General features: G+C 47.1%; 1 protein-coding gene across 2 annotated transcripts in view; it reads left to right on the plus strand.

Annotated features, from left to right (window-relative positions):
- LOC144593347 (serine/threonine-protein phosphatase PP1-beta catalytic subunit) overlaps positions 1–17,077 on the plus strand; it is a 134,712-nt gene that overhangs the window by 103,724 nt on the left and 13,911 nt on the right. For both annotated transcript variants that reach the window (XM_078398785.1, XM_078398786.1), the window contains exons 3-5: positions 1,857–2,087; positions 6,528–6,632; positions 11,273–11,344. In XM_078398785.1, coding sequence (XP_078254911.1) covers positions 1,857–2,087; positions 6,528–6,632; positions 11,273–11,344 — 408 coding nt within the window. The remainder of the gene's footprint in view (positions 1–1,856; positions 2,088–6,527; positions 6,633–11,272; positions 11,345–17,077) is intronic.

Genomic DNA, 17,077 nt, shown 5'->3' on the forward strand with positions numbered 1-17,077 from the left:
CCGATAGGCACGTAGAAGTGCATCAATCAGCCATGTGGATGTTCCGCGTTCCGGCGGATTTCCGGGTTCTTAAAATCCATTTCCCGAGCTTTTTGCATGATTTCCGCGATTTTCACTTGGCCAAAATCGCGATAACCAATGGAGAAATCGGATCGAAAAAGATAAATAAATAAACGATGTGTAGACTTTTAATGAACACTATGGCACCACTAAAGCTCGCTAGGGGTTCCGCGAGAAATCCCCCTGGAAGTCTCCCCGAAAATGTGGCACATAGGCTGGGCAAGGCAGCCAATCTCGACCTCATCGGGACTTCCACGGCCAATCGGTGGGTTGAATTTGCAACCTGCGGCCGGGGCTGTGGAACTCCAGCCCAGCTGGAGCCAGCACATCTATCCCCATCGCCCAGCGACTTCCTTGGCCGGCTGGAACCAAGAGTGCCAGAAAATCAGTGGTGGAACTGTAATGAGTCAATACTAAATTTAAGTGCAAGATTATAGAACTAAATGAATTACACAGGGTTAAAATATAAAACACAGCAGAAAAGCCAATTACCACCTTTTTGGACTGATTATCAATTAATGTGCGAGTTTACTTCAAAATGTTATTAGTGTACAGTGTTCACATTATTTTGTAATGTCTGTTTTTACTTTGAAATGCACTAAAAGGCTTGAAACTGGTGATTTTGTGTGTACATTTTCAAAAAAAATCCGATTTTTTGAAAGACTGGGCTTGTATTCACTGGAGTTTAGAAGGATGAGAGGGGATCAAAATTATAAAATAATAAAAGGACTGGACAAGCTAGATGCAGGAAAAATGTTCCCAATGTTTGGGGGAGTCCAGAACCAGGGGCCACTGTCTTAGAATAAAGGGAAGGCCATTTAGAACTGAGGTGAGAAGAAATATTTTTCACCCAGAGAGTTGTGAATTTGTGGGATTCTCTGCCACAGAAGGCAGAGGAGGCCAATTCACTGGATGAATTTAAAAGAGAGTTAGGTAGAGCTCTAGGGGCTAGTGGAATCAAGGGATATGGGGAGAAGGCAGGCACGGGTTACTGGATGATCAGCCATGATCACAATGAATGGCGGTACTGGCGCGAAGGGCCGAATAGCCTCCTGCACCTATTTTCTAGGTTTCTATATTCAAGAAGGGCAGCAGGGACAAGTCGGATAATTACTAGCAGGTGAGTCTAATAGCAATGGCCAGCACATTATTCCAAAAAAATGCTGAGGGAGCTGGTTAATTAGCACTGGAGAAGCGAGAATTTAGAGGCAGTGCTTCAAGGGAATTAGCTTTCTCCCTGGTTTATTAAATTTGTCAAGGAGATGTCGTGCACTGTATCACTAAAGTCTAAAGACTAATAAACTAGGATATACGCAGTGAATGTTAAACCAAGGACCAGAATAAATTGGTGTACACATGTGGGATAGTGTTGGTGTGCGGGGGTCACTGGTCAGCATGGACCCGGTGGGCTGAAGGGCCTGTTTCCACAATGTATCTCTAAACTAAACTAAAAAAACTTTAACTACCAATGCTACCATCCTGTGGGATGTGTACACCACTTTATTCCGGTCCCTGGTACCATTTGCAGCTTTAACATTCACTGCGTATATCCGAGTTAATTAGTCTTTAGACTTTAGTGATACAGAGCACGACAACTCCTTGACAAATTTAATAAACCAGGGAGAAAGCTAATTCACTGGTCAGCATGGACTCGGTAGGCCAAAGGGCCTGTTTACGCGCTGTATCTCTAAACTAAACTAAAATTCAAGATGGGGAAGATTGATTGCATAAAGCTAAAAGCGGCACAGTATTATATGCTAATGGTAAATGTTTTATCTTCTCTTCCATTTTTGCAGGTGATATTCATGGACAGTACACTGACCTCCTGCGGTTGTTCGAATATGGAGGGTTTCCACCTGAAGCAAACTATTTGTTTCTGGGCGATTACGTAGATCGAGGGAAGCAGTCCCTGGAGACCATTTGCCTCCTCCTAGCGTACAAGATTAAATACCCAGAGAACTTCTTCCTCTTGCGGGGAAACCACGAGTGTGCCAGCATCAACCGCATCTACGGCTTCTACGATGAGTGTGAGTATTGAGCTGCCGCAACTTCATTTGCCGTTTGGAACGTCAGCTGCACCGTTAATCTGAAGGTGGACTCAAAATGTTGGAGTAACTCGGCGGGTCAGGCAGCATCTCGGGAGAGAAGGAATGGGTGACGTTTCGGATCGACACCCTTCTTCACCTTTAGCCTGTCTCTACGTGGACAGGACAGGTTTAAGTGGAATGTGTAGAAACACCAGGCTCGGCGATCATTGCGCTGTACTCCTCCGCTCAGCCTGCTTAAACCTACCTGATCTCCCAGTTGCTCAACACGTTTCCCCCCCTCCACCCATTCACTTTCTGTCCTGGGCCTCCTCCATTGTTAGAGTGAGGCCCAGCGCAAATTGGAGGAACAGCACCTCATATTTCACTTGGGCAGCTTACACCCCAGCGGTATGAACATTCACCTCTAACTTCAAGTAACCTTTGCATTCCCTCTCTCTCCATCCCTCCCCCATCCTAGTTCTCTAACCAGTCTGACCGTCCCTGATTAAATGTTATCTCTGTATGCTTCGTTGTCACCTTACCCGAGATAACAATGATCTGTTCTACATTTTCCTTGAACTACATCACCTTTGATATCTCGTTTTCACACCTCAAACTTCCTTATCTCTGTGTATCCCTCTCCCATTACTCTCAGTCTGAAGAAGGGTCTCGACCCGAAACGTCACCCATTCCTTCTCTCCCAAGATGCTGCCTGACCTGCTGAGTTACTCCAGCATTTTTTGTCTACCTATCCACGTTCTCCGAAAATACTGCCTGACTTTCTGAGTTACTCCAGCACTTTTTTTTTTGTTAACCAGCCTCTGCAGTTCTTTGTATCTCCCATTTGGTCGTCTGCGTTCTGGTTCTGCGTATCTTGGGAATGGTACCTCTGCCACTATTGACCTCCCTATTGATTAAATACTCATGTGGGCTGCCTCTACTAACTGGTTGTATTCCCTCCAATGTTTCTTGTATTCTTCAGTAGAATATATAAAGGTTCCACCGGGTGGCGCCGTCAGCGATGGCAGCCTCGCCAACGGTCTGTCTGTCTTTTCGTCTCTTTTGTTATTTTTAGTGTGTTTAAAAAGGCCGTGTTAATGTTTGGGGAGGGGGGCAGGGGGAAGCTTTTTTTCAATCTCTTACCCTGACGGAGTTGTGATTGTTTTCCGGATCGTATCTCCGGTCACTCTGCGGCCTAACATCGTGGAGTTTTTTTGTTGTTTTTTTTTTCATATTTCAGATATAGCACGGAAACAGGCCTTTTCGGCCCACCAAGTCCACGCCGCCCAGCGATCCCCGCACATTAACCATATCCTACACACACTAGGGACAATTTTTTTTTAACATTCACCCAGTCAATTAACCTACATACCTGTACGTCTTTGGAGTGTGGGAGGAAACCGAAGATCTCGGAGAAAACCCACGCAGGTCACGGGGAGAACTTACAAACTCCTTACAGTACAGCACCCGTAGTCAGGATCGAACCTGAGTCTCCGGCGCTGTATTCGCTGTAAGGCAGCAACTCTACCGTTGCGCCACCGTGCCGCCCTTGTTGGCGGCCTTGCTCGAGACTGACTTTGAGCCCCACTGCAGGGCTGTGGACTTCCCATAGGAGCCTGCGATCCCTTGCCTGGGATCGACGCTCCAACTGCGGCCTGCGTACTTCAACATCGAGGAGCTCGCAGTCTCGGGTAGAGACTGATGTTGGGAAGCTCCAAAGTCGCAGAAGGTTCGACTAGCCACGACCCGGGGTCAGATCGCCCGGTGGGGGGGAGCTGAGATTCCCCCCGAAGTGGGAGCTTGATCGCCCCGATGCAGAGGGTCCAAACGCCGCCGGCTACGGGAGTCAAGATTGTCCCGTCAACAGAAGGCTCGAGGCCCCCGACCGCGGGAGGACAAAGAAGGGAAGAGATTGAACTTTTTTTCACCTTCCATCACAGTGAGGAATGTGGAGGAGTCACTGTGGTGGATGTTCATGTTAACATGTATCTTGTGTGTTCTGTTGCTTTTTATTGGTACGACTGTATGGCAAATGAAATTCCTCGTATGTTGTAAAACATACTTGGCTAATGATTGTGAATATATGGAGTTTATTTTCCTCTGCTGTGTAATTTTGCTTTTGCTCTCTTTGTAACGTTGTCCCAGTGTTCCAGTGCACTGCTAAGGCACGCCACTGCTCAATTCCTTCCACCCTTTAGGGCAGCAGGGTGGCGCGGCTGGTAGAGTTGCCGCCTCACAGCTCCAGAGACCCGGGCTCCATCCTGACCCCGGGTGCTGTCTGTGTGGAGTTTGCACGTTCTCCCTGTGACCGCGTGGGTTTCCGCTGGGTGCTCTGGTTTCCTCCCACACTCCAAAGACGTGCGGGTTAATTTGCTTCTGTAATTTGCCCCCATTGTGTAGGGAGTGGATGAGAAAGTGGGATAACACGGAACCAGCGTGAACGGGTGTTCGATGGTCGGAGTGGACTCGGTGGGCTGTAGAACCTATTCCCATGCTGGATCAATCTCTAAACTAAAAACTAATGATAGACACAAAGTGCTGAAGCAACTCAGCGATTCAGTCAGCAGGTAGACACAAAATGCTGGAGTAACTCAGCGGGCGGGACAGGCAGCATCTCTGGAGAGAAGGGATGGGTCAGTCAGCATCTGTGGGGGGAAAAAGGGAAAGAAAACGATTCGGGTCAGGACCCTTCTTCAGACCCGACTCGAAATGTCATCTCTCCCTTTTCTCTGGAGAAACATAAAAACATAGAAAATAGGTAGCACCGCCATTCAATTCAATAGTCAATAGTCATTTATTTGTCGCATACACATAAATGTGCAGTGAAATGAAAAATTACCCACAGTTCAACAATAAGACCAATAAGAATAATCAATAAAAATGCAATAACACACACAATCATAAACTAACACCAAACAAAAAAAACATCCATCACAGTGAGTCTCCTCCAGTCCCCTCCTCACTGTGATGGAAGGCCGGAATGTCTTTTCTCTTCCCCTGCCGTCTTCTCCCGCGGTCAGGCTGTTGGAGTTGCCACGTCGGGGCGGTCGGGCCTACCGACATTGAAGCTCCTGCCGGGCGGAGAAAATCCCGCGGCCTATTCCAGGCCGCTCCGGGCAGAGACGGTCCGCGGCGGGCCGACCCAACCCCCACGATTCGGGGCGGGCGAAGACACTGCCGCTGCCGGAGCTCCCGATGTCGGCCCCCACCCAGGGGCCTGTGGGCTTCCGACGTCCAGGCAGCCCACGCCGAAGCCTCCGGAGACGAGTCGCAGCCGCTCCCGCAGCATCCGAAGGCAGCCGGCGCCGTAGGTGGTGAGTCCGGGCCGCGGGCTCTGCAAACCAGAGCCCAGGTGGTCCCAGCCGGAAGCTGCCAGCTCCAGGTGCATGGCCGGTGGTAGGCCGCAGCGGGAACGGAGACACCACACAGAAACAAAGGTCGGGTCTCCACTCGGGAGAGATGATGTTACAGTTCCCCCCCCCCCCCCTCCTCCCCCCACATAACACACAACCTCAAACACTACAACACTACATCATATTTAAACTACAATTAAGACAAAAACAACAAAAAACACAAAAGACAAACGGACTGCAGGCAAGCCGCAGCTGCGAGGGCAGCGCTGGCTCCTCCTCAACTTGATCATGGCTGGCTGATCCTCCAAAATCAGTACCCCGTTCCTGTCTTCTCCCCATATGCCTTGATACCCGTAGCCCTAAGCTGCCTGACCCATGGGTTACTCCAGCACTTTGTGTCCATCTTTCGTATAAACCAGCATCTGCAGTTCCTTTTTATTACATTATAGAAACATAGAAAATAGGTGCAGGAGGAGGTCATTTGGCCCTTCGAGCCAGCACCGCCATTCATTGTGATCATGGCTGATCATCCACAATCAGTAACCCGTGCCTGCCTTCTCCCCGTATCCCTTGATTCCGCTAGCCCCCAGAGCTCTATCTAACTCTCTTTTAAATTCATCCAGTGAATTGGCCTCCACTGCCCTCTGTGGCAGAGAATCCCACAAATTCACAACTCTCTGGGTGAAAAAGTTTTTTCTCACCTCAGTTTTAAATGGCCTCCCCTTTATTCTTAGACTGTGGCCCCTGGTTCTGGACTCCCAGAATAGCAGGGGATAATTCCAACAAGTACCCCCCCCCCCCTCCCCCCCCAAGTACAAATTAACTGCATGAAATACCTCAGTACTTTAGTCGAGCATAAAGTTCGAGTCCCTTTTTCTCCAGAGATGCTGCCTGACTCGCTGAGTTCCTCCAGCACTTTGTGTACGTCTGTGGCACAAACCCACCTCTGCAGTTCTTTGTTTCTACAGCAATAAACAGGAATGCTTCTTCATGGCTGGTGGGGAGTGGGGTGGGGAGAGATCTTTAAAGTTGTGTAAGATATTATTTAAAAAATTAATTTCCCAAACTATGTTATTAATTCCCACAGGTAAGAGACGTTTTAATATCAAACTCTGGAAGACATTTACAGACTGCTTCAACTGCCTTCCAATTGCTGCCATTGTGGATGAGAAAATCTTCTGTTGTCACGGAGGTGAGATTCCATCTTTGCCTTTTAATTTAGTTTTAGTTTTTAGTTTTAGAGATACAGTGCGGAAACAGGCCCTTCGGCCCACCGGGTCCGCGCCGACCAGCACGTTAACACTATCCTACACACACTCGGGACAATTTCTACATTTACCAAGCCAATTAACCTACAAACCTGCACGTCTTTGGAGTGTGGGAGGAAACCGGAGATCTCGGAGAAAACCCACGCAGGTCACGGGGAGAACGTACAAACTCCGTACAGACAACGCCCGTAGTCGGGATTGAACCTGGGTCTCCGGCGCTGTGAGGCAGCAACTCTACCGCTGCGCCACCGTGCCGCCCTCATGTTTCTGCCGCTTCTCACGTTGGGACTGTGATCCTTTTTATTTGTGTTGGATATTTGTGTGCAGTATTAAAATTAATCTCGAAGAGCTTCGAGGTTTCCACTGGCAAAGATTGGGAGCTTTACACCCTTGGGACAAGAAGCCTGTTTAGTCTCCGTTTCCAGAATCCTGACTCTCAGCTTGGCTTTCATAATAAAATCATAATAATCAAATAGGAAAATCATAATAATAATATCGGGATGCATCACAACATCGTTTGGAAACAGCTCCATCCAGGACCGCAAGAAACTGTGGACGCAGCACAGACCATCACACAAACCAACCTCCCTTCCACCGACTCCATCTACACCTCACGCTGCCTCGGCTAGGCCAGCAGCCCAGACCATCACACAAACCAACCTCCCTTCCATTGACTCCATTTACACCTCACGCTGCCTCGGCAAGGCCAGCAGCCCAGACCATCACACAAACCAACCTCCCTTCCATTGACTCCATCTACACCTCACGCTGCCTCGGCAAGGCCAGCAGCATAATTAAAGACCAGTCTCACCCCGGTCACTCCCTCTTCTCCCCTCTCCCATCGGGCAAAAGGTACAGAAGTGTGAAAACGCACACCTCCAGATTCAGGGACAGTTTCTTCCCAGCTGTTATCGGGCAACTGAACCATCCTACCACAACCAGAGAGCAGTGCTGAACTACTATCTACCTCATTGGTGATCCTCAGACTAACCTTGATCGGACTTTACCTTGTACTAAACGTTATTCCCTTTATCATGTATCTGTACACTGTAAATGGTTCGATTGTAATCATGTATTGTCTTTCTGCTTCTTCTTGTTGCGTGTGGCGTGCACAGCCTAAAGTAGTAGGCGAAGGGTAGACATCCAGGCCAGGGCAACTTCAGTTGCTGGGTGAGTGGCCTTGATGCCACCAAGGAAAAGCCTCAGTGAACAGTCATTCACAATGTGTGGGCTGGTCTGGTCCGGATATCCGCAGTCGCAAGCAGGGATGTCTGTCATCCCCCACTTGTGCAGGTGATGGGCTGTTCTTGTATGGACGGTGCGGATCCTGTCCAGGTTTAGCCATTGCTTGTGATGGAGGTCAAATCCCGGTGGCTTCGCTGTGGGGTCTGTGATCACCTCTCCGTTGTTGGTGTTGACATCTTTCCAGCCTCTGTGCCACTCAGTCTTGGGGTCAAAGTCTTCCAGGGATTTGGCTGAAGGCCAGAAGGGTTTGTAGGATTTCAGGGGCATGTTGGGCAGATTTTTTAGATTTAGAGATACAGCGTCGAAACAGGCCCTTCGGCCCACCGAGTCCGCGCCGCCCAGCGATCCCCGCACATTAACACTATCCTACACACACTAGGGACAATTTTTACATTTACCCAGTCAATTAACCTACATACCTGCACGTCTTTGGAGTGTGGGAGAAAACCGAAGACCTCGGAGAAAACCTACGCAGGTCACGGGGAGAACGTACAAACTCTGTACAGACGGCGCCCATAGTCGGGATCAAACCTGAGTCTCCGGCGCTGCATTCGCTGTAAGGCAGCAACTCTACCCCTGCGCCACCGTTCAAGTCAGCATGGATGGGAAGGTCAGGTGATCTTTTTGCTGACTGGATAGCACGCAACAAAAGCTTTTCACTGTACCTCGGTACACGTGGCAATAAACTACACTGAAACTGATAAACTAAACTGATTTTCTACCCACCATCGAGGCACAAATCACGCACATTGTGGAACAAAATTGTGCGGAGTATTATCGGTTTAGAGAATCACAATTTTTTTTCGACTTTCTCTAATTGATTTCCACTTGGATAAGAGCATGTTAAATAATGTTCCACTTTAGCATATCTCAGTGGTTAGTATGAAAAGAAAAGTACTTCAGACTAACGAGAGGAAATTAGATTCTGATTAAATTGCAAAAGCACCATCTGTAACTGGAAACATTGACCTATGTCTAGGTGCATAGTTACAGCCAATCTGTAAATGTTGTTTGTATATTGCGTAGGGATTTTGGTTGCATGGCCACTATCTCATGATGTGCAGTTTGTAACTTAAACAGCCTTTTTGTTTTTAAATGTTGCTGGGGGATTCTGTTTGTGTGACGAGTGTTTAATGGTGTGCAGTTTGCTTTTGTCCCAAGTGGTGTTTCAGAACTAGGTTAGAAACGTAGAAAATAGGTGCAGGATAAGGCCATTCGGCCCTTCTAGCCATTCAATATGATCATGGCTGATCGTCCAGAATCAATAGCCCATCAGTAGCCCGTTCCTACTTTCCCCCCATATCCCTTGATTCCGTTAGCCCAAAGAGTTAAATCTAACTCTCCCTTGAATACAGGTTAATGTAGATAGGAATAATCGGTCTGTGTGCTGAAATAGGGAATGGTCATTTAGATTTTTTTTAGATTTAGAGATACAGCGCAGAAACAGGCCCTTCGGCCCACCGGGTCCGCGCCGCCCAGCGATCCCCGCACATTAACACTATCCTACCCACTACAGACAATTTTTACATTTACCAAGCCAATTAACCTACTTACCTGTAAGTCTTTGGAGTGTGGGAGGAAACCGAAGATCTCGGAGAAAACCCACGCAGATCACGGGGAGAACGTACAAACTCCGTACAGACGGCGCCCATAGTCAGGATCGAACCTGAGTCTCCGGCACTGCATTCGCTGTAAGGCAGCAACTCTACTCTAGTCAGACTTGCACTGATCCACCTATTGATCAGGTTTTGCCCAGCAAACAGTGTGGCAATTCTAAGGGCCGCATGTGTGATACTATCCTTGATCGGACTTTGCTGGCTTTACCTTGCACTAAACGTTATTCCCTTATCATGTATCTACACAATATATTGTATTGGAACATAGAAAATAGATGCGGGGGTAGGCCATTTGGCCCTTTGAGCCAGCACCGTCATTCAATATGATCATGGCTGATCATCCAAAATCAGTACCCCGTTTCCTGCTTTCTCCCCATATCTTTTCACTGTACCTCGGTACAAGTGACCATAAACTAAACTACATACTGTGTTTCATGGGTGAACACAAAATGCTGGAGTAACTCAGAAGGTCAGGCAGCATCTCGGGAGAGAAGGAATGGGTGATGTTTTGGGTCGAGACCCTTCTTCAGACTGATGTCAGGGGAGGGGGCGGAACAAAGATAGGATGTAGTCAGAGACAGGAAGACTGGTGGGAGAACTGGGAAGGGGGAGGGGATAGAGAGGGAAAGCAGGGATTATCTGAAGTTAGAGAAGCCAATGTTCATACCGCTGGGGTGTAAACTCCCTAAGCAAAATATGAGGTGCTGTTCCTCCAATTTGCACTGGGCCTCACTCTGGCAATGGAGGAGGCCCAGGACAGAAAGGTCAGATTGGGAATGGGAGTGGGAGTTGAAGTGTGTCGTGGTTACCGGTGTTCAAAATGAAGCAGATGACACGGAGAATTCTTCAAGAAGTTAAAAGCCTTTATTTGCAAACAACGGCTGGAACAATCAGGATGTCAACCATCTGATTGCCCACTTAGTACATCGGGCAGCCTACTTTTATAGGATTCTTTCAGCCTTATCTTCTTTTCCTTATCTCGCCCTCATACTCCTCTTTACAGTTATTCATCTCTTTGTAGTCACCCTGTTTACCCTGCCACCATTAAACCCCACTCATTGATGAATGTCTGAATTTCTTCACATGTTGCCTTCCACTCTGCCACCATTAAACTTTCAAGTAATCACCCCACTCATTGATGGATGTCTGTATTTCTTCACATGTCACCTTTCACCCTTGTCTTCTATCCTGGTTCATCCATCAATGTTTCTCCTCCTCCTGAGCAGCAGTTTCCCTTGTCTTCTATCCTGGTTCATCCATCAATGTTTCTCCTCCTCCTGAGCAGCAGTTACAGACACGTGTCAAGGGTAAGGAATGTCTAGAGCGCCTTAATTAGTTACAGAGAGGCGCCTAATGCCTAAGTAGTTACAAACCTTAAACAACAATGTCTAATGTATAAAATAATATCGTATTATCTCCCATAAGTGCTGAGCCACCGGGAGATCAGGTTGGTTAAGGCGGACCTAGCGAAGGTGTTCAGCAAAATGGTCGCCAGCCTGCCAGTTGTTAGATTGTCCAGTTGTTAGAAACAGGAATGGGCCACAGTTGGGATGGGGAGAGGTCCTTTTTGACTGCAGTGCGAGTCCAAGAATCTAGTTTGAGTCTTTGCGGAATCATGGATTCACTACAACAAAGTGACACACGTCCTTGCTCAAGGGGCCTCCATTGATTCTGTAATAAATCTATTTTTGTTCTTTCTATAGGACTGTCACCAGACCTGCAATCGATGGAACAGATTCGCAGAATCATGAGACCAACAGATGTTCCCGACACAGGTGAGGCATGTCACAAGCAACCTCTAAAACTAACCTGCAGATGCTGGATAGACACACAATGCTGGAGTAACTCAGCGGGTCAGGCAGTATCTCTGGAGAACATGGATGGGTGACGTTTCACAGGGTGCTGGAGTAACTCAGCGGGTCAGGCAGTATCTCTGGAGAACATGGATGGGTGACGTTTCACAGAGTGCTGGAGTAACTCAGCGGGTCAGGCAACATCTCTGGAGAACATGGATGGGTGACGTTTCACAGGGTGCTGGAGTAACTCAGCGGGTCAGGCAACATCTCTGGAGAACATGGATGGGTGACGTTTCACAGGGTGCTGGAGTAACTCAGCGAGTCAGGCAGCATCTTTGGAGAGAAGGAATGGGCGAGGTTTTGGGTCAAGACCCTTCTTCAGACTGAGTGTCAGGGGAGAGTGAGACACAGAGATAAGGAAGGGTAAGGTGAGAAAACAAGACATCAAAGGGGACGAAGGTCCAGGACAATCTAGAGTGGATCGTTGTTAGCTGGGAGAAGGTGACAATGAAGCATACAGATACAATCCAATCAGGACTGTCAGACCGTGCGGGGCTGGGGAACGATAAGGTTGGAGGCTTGTGGAGGGCAGACAGCCGGAGGTGATGACATCTGAAATGGTGTGTGAGATTATGTCCTGGTGCCCGTCTGTGGGGTCATGGTCCAAGGATAAGTGGGAGGAAGTGTCCGAGAGTTGGCGCCTGGCCTCAGTGCAGTAGAGGTCAGCACGCCAGACTGCCACGGCACCTCCCTTGTCAGCGGGTTTGATGACTAAGTCGGGGTTGCTGCAGAGTGACGGGAGGGCCGTACGTCCAGAGGTGGTGGGGTTGGAGTGGGGAAGGGGACTGGGAAAGTTGAGACGGTTGATGTCACGCCACCAAAATATAAAGGTCCAAAGAGGGTGGAAGGCCACAAACAATTCCCTCACACCTGCACGATGAATACTTATCATGCTCATAAGTGATAAGAGCAGAATTAGGCCAATCGGCCCATTAAGTCTATTGCATCATTCAATCATGGCTGATCTATCTCTCCCTCCCAACCCCACTCTCCTGCCTTCTCCCCGAGACCCCTCACACCCGTACTAATCAAGAATCTATCTATCTCTGCCTTAAAAATATCCACTGACTTGGCCTCCACAGCCTTCTGTGGCAAAGAATTCCACAGATTCACCACCCACTGACTGAAGAAATTCCTCCTCATCTCCTTTCTAAAGGTACATCCTTTAATTCTGAGGCTGTGACCTCTGGGCCTAGACTCTCCCACTAGTGGAACCATCCGTATTATAAGAAAATAACTGCAGATGCTGGTACAAATCGATTTATTCACAAAATGCTGGAGTAACTCAGCAGGTCAGGCAGCATCTCGGGAGAGAAGGAATGGGTGACGTTTCGGGTCGAGACCCTTCTTCAGACTGATGTCGGGGGTGGGACAAAGGAAGGATCATGTTACTGAACTCTCGTCGAAGAGAGGAGGAGAACTTCTTCAAAGTGGACATACCTCGAAGAGAAATCGCAGTGGAGCAACCAGTAGTATAAGAAAATAACTGCAGATGCTGGTACAAATCGATTTATTCACAAAATGCTGGAGTAACTCAGCAGGTCAGGCAGCATCTCGGGAGAGAAGGAATGGGTGACGTTTCGGGTCGAGACCCTTCTTCAGACTGATGTCGGGGGTGGGACAAAGGAACCATCCTCTCCACATCCACTCTATCCAGGCCTTTCACTATTCGGTACGTTTCAATGAGGTCCCCCTCATCTTTCTAAACTCCAGCAAGTACAGGCCCAGTGCCGACAAACGCTCATCATATGTGAACCGAGTTATTCCTGGGATCATTCTCATTATTTCCAATGAGGGTCTCCAATGAGGCAGATGGTAGGTTGGGACCTCTCGCGAGTCGGTGTTAGGATGGGTCAGTTGCCTCGTAACAGCTGGGAAGAAAGTGTTATTGTTAAAAGGCAAGAAATGAACTTTACTACAAAAGCCATAGACTAGTCAGAACCAAAGCAAATATCTTGTGTAATGGCAGTTCCTATACCTTCTCAAAGTCCAACTTTGATAGCCATTACTGCTCGGGGATGGAATGGAGGTAAAGCTTACGCACACATCGCACTCTGAGATAACAAAAAGGAATCTTCCAAGTGCTGTTTCTTGATTAATTGTTTTTTATTAAAGTAGCACAGATCAAAAGAGTAATTCATAACTTTTTGTTCTTATCAACTGTTTCTTCTTCAAACAATACAGTAAAGATCGTGTGGTCGTGGTCGGCGTGGTTGTGGTAAAAAACTGTATTATCTCCATCCTCCGAGACTAAACTGACCCCCAATCTCTGTGGCTACGAGACCAATTTTGCTCTCCTAATCTGAGGAAAGACATTCTTGCCATACAGGGAGTACAGAGAAGGTTCACCAGATTGATTCCTGAGATGGCAGGACTTTCATATGAAGAAAGATTGGATAGACTCGGCTTGTACTCGCTGGAATTTAGAAGATTGAGGGGGGATCTTATAGAAACTTACAAAATTCTTAAGGGGTTGGACAGGCTAGATGCAGGAAGATTGTTCCCGATGTTGGGGAAGTCCAGAACAAGGGGTCACAGTTTAAGAATAAGGGGGAAGTCTTTTAGGACCGAGATGAGAACGTTTTTTTTCACACAGAGAGTGGTGAATCTGTGGAATTCTCTGCCACAGAAGGTAGTTGAGGCCAGTTCATTGGCTATATTTAAGAGGGAGTTAGATGTGGCCCTTGTGGCTAAAGGGATCAGGGGGTATGGAGAGAAGGCAGGTACAGGATACTGAGTTGGATGATCAGCCATGATCATATTGAATGGCGGTGCAGGCTCGAAGGACCGAATGGCCTACTCCCGCACCTATTTTCTATGTTTCTATGTTTTCCTCAGATGTAGACACTCCCCATTATGTATCAAATCAAACCCACAAGCATGCAAAAAAGACAGAAACTAGAAATATTAAACATAGCCATAATACAATGACAGTAACTAATTTAAGCGTAAATGGCTCCAACATCTTGGTTAGTAATATTCACAAAAATTTGCTTATTAAATCTGCAGATCAGCCACAGACAGCTGTGGAGGCCAAGTCGATGGATATTTTTAAGGCAGAGATTGATAGATTCGTGATTAGTATGGGTGTCATGAATTATGGGAGAAGGCAGGAGAATGGGGTTGAGAGGGAGAGATGGATCAGCCATGATTGAATGGCGGAGTAGTCTTGTTGGGCCGAATGGCCTAATTCAGCTCCTATCACTTATGAAATCATTTGCGTACTATTCTCGAGCCATTTGCTTAATTCTCAGACGGTGCCAAAATGATGGTTCATGTGACTGTTGGAAAATCACAAATTATTCCACAGTCTAGACCAATTAATCTCTCGATCAGCACCATCTTTAGTTTGCTTGGTACTTGGGTTAAAACTTTAAAATTAGTTTCAATTCTTTTGTGTATTTTGTAGCACAGGAGAAGCATGCCATTTAATAAAAGGAACTACCTTCAATTTGGAGATACGAGGAAGTGCAGATTCTGGAATCTAGCATAGAACTAGTGTAGATAGGGCAGCGTGGTTGGTGTGGGCAGGTTGGGCTGAGGGTCAGTTTCTACGCTCTATAGTCCTTTCTACGGGTCTGTTTCTACGCTATATTAGTCCAGTCCTTTTATAATTTTATGAAATTATAAAAGGACTGGACAAGCTAGATGGAGATCTTATCGAAAGGTATAAGATTATTAAGGGGTTGGACACGTTAGAGGCAGGAAAAATGTTCCCAAATGTTGGGGGAGTCCAGAACAAGGGGCCACAGTCTAAGAATAAAGGGGAGGCCATTTAAAACTGAGGTAAGAAAAAAGCTTTTTCACCCAGAGAGTTGTGAATTTGTGGAATTCTCTGCCACAGAAGGCAGTGGAGGCCAATTCACTGGATGAATTTAAAAGAGAGTTAGATAGAGCTCTAGGGGCTAGTGGAATCAAGGGATATGGGGAGAAGGCAGGCACGGGTTAATGATTGTGGATGATCAGCCATGATCACAATGAATGGCGGTGCTGGCTCGAAGGGCCAAATGGCTTCCTCCTGCACCTATTTTCTATGTTTCTGTTACTCTATACCTATATATGGCTTAATAAAGCACAACGTTTTCGAGTAACTCAGCAGGTCAGGCAGCATCTGTGGAGGACATGGATAGGCAATGCTTCGGGTCAGGACCGAAGAAGGGTCTCAACCTAAAACGTCACCCATCCATGTTCTCCAGAGATGCTGCCTGACCCGCTGAGTTACTCCAGCACTCTGTGAAACGTCACCTATCCATGTTCTCCAGAGATGCTGCCTGACCCGCTGAGTTACTCCAGCACTCTGTGAAACGTCACCTATCCATGTTCTCCAGAGATGCTGCCTGACCTGCTGAGTTACTCCAGCACTCTGTGTTCTATTTTCAGATTAATCCTGCTTGCACTATTTCACAAAAATATTCAAATTCAAACTTTGCACTAATAAATTGTGTCTAAATTTTTTTTTAAAACATTTTTGTAGCACTTTCAGCTTCTGTTGTTTAAAAATAACTTTCTCCCCTCAGGGTCTCTCAGCCCATCTTCAGCTAAGTAACTTATTCTCACTTGTCATCGCCTGCAGTTTTGCATTTTGATGTTCAGGCACACAATGCTAATTATAATTTTCTCGTTGGCTATTATTATGTTTCAAAACATATAAGATTATTAAGGGGTTGGACACGTTAGAGGCAGAAAACATGTTCCCAATGTTGGGGGAGTCCAGAACCAGGGGCCACAGTTTAAGAATAAGGGGTAGGCCATTTAGAACGGAGATGAGAAAAACCTTTTCAGTCAGAGAGTTGTGAATCTGTGGAATTCTCTGCCTCAGAAGGCAGTGGAGGCCAATTCTGTGAATGCATTCAAGAGAGAGTTAGATAGAGCTCTTTAAAGATAGCGGAGTCAGGGGGTATGGGGAGAAGGCAGGGACGGGGTACTGATTGTGGATGATCAGCCATGATTACATTGAATGGTGGTGCTGGCTTGAAGGGTCGAATGGCCTACTCCTGCACCTATTATCTATTGTCTATTGTCTATTATGGGATTAACAGATTTTCTCATTTCTTAATTTCCCGAAATGGACGTACATCACCAAAATGCCACTGACTTTCGAAGCAGAGAAACTTTACTGTAATTTAATTTCGTTTAGTTTAGAGACACAGCACGGAATCTGGCCCTGCGGCCCGCCCACCGAGTCCACGCCGACCAGCGATCCCCGCACACTAACACTGTCCCACACACGCTAAGGACAATTAACATTTTATACCAAGCCACTTAACTTACAAACCTGCACGTCTTTGGAGTGTGGGAGGAAACCGAAGATCTCGGAGGAAACTCATGCAGGTCACGGGGAGAACGTACAAACTCCGTACAGACAGCACCCGTAGTCAGGATGAAACCCGGGTCTCCGGCGCTGTAAGGCAGCCACTCTACTGCTGCGCCACCGTGACTCACGCCCATCTTGTATTTGGGAGCCAGTGATACCTTCTTACAGGGTTTGGCTGTGCAGTATAGGGGTAGTTACAGTGTACAGACCATTAATATTGTATCTTTTTGTGACTGGATGTATTAAAGAAAGGAATTGAGGTAAACCAATTATAGATGCTGGAAAGTGGAAATGAATTTCAGATCGAGACGTCAGGCTATATCTGTGAAAAGAGACAA

This window comes from Rhinoraja longicauda, chromosome 5, assembly GCF_053455715.1.
Source record: "Rhinoraja longicauda isolate Sanriku21f chromosome 5, sRhiLon1.1, whole genome shotgun sequence".
NCBI lineage: Eukaryota > Metazoa > Chordata > Chondrichthyes > Rajiformes > Arhynchobatidae > Rhinoraja > Rhinoraja longicauda.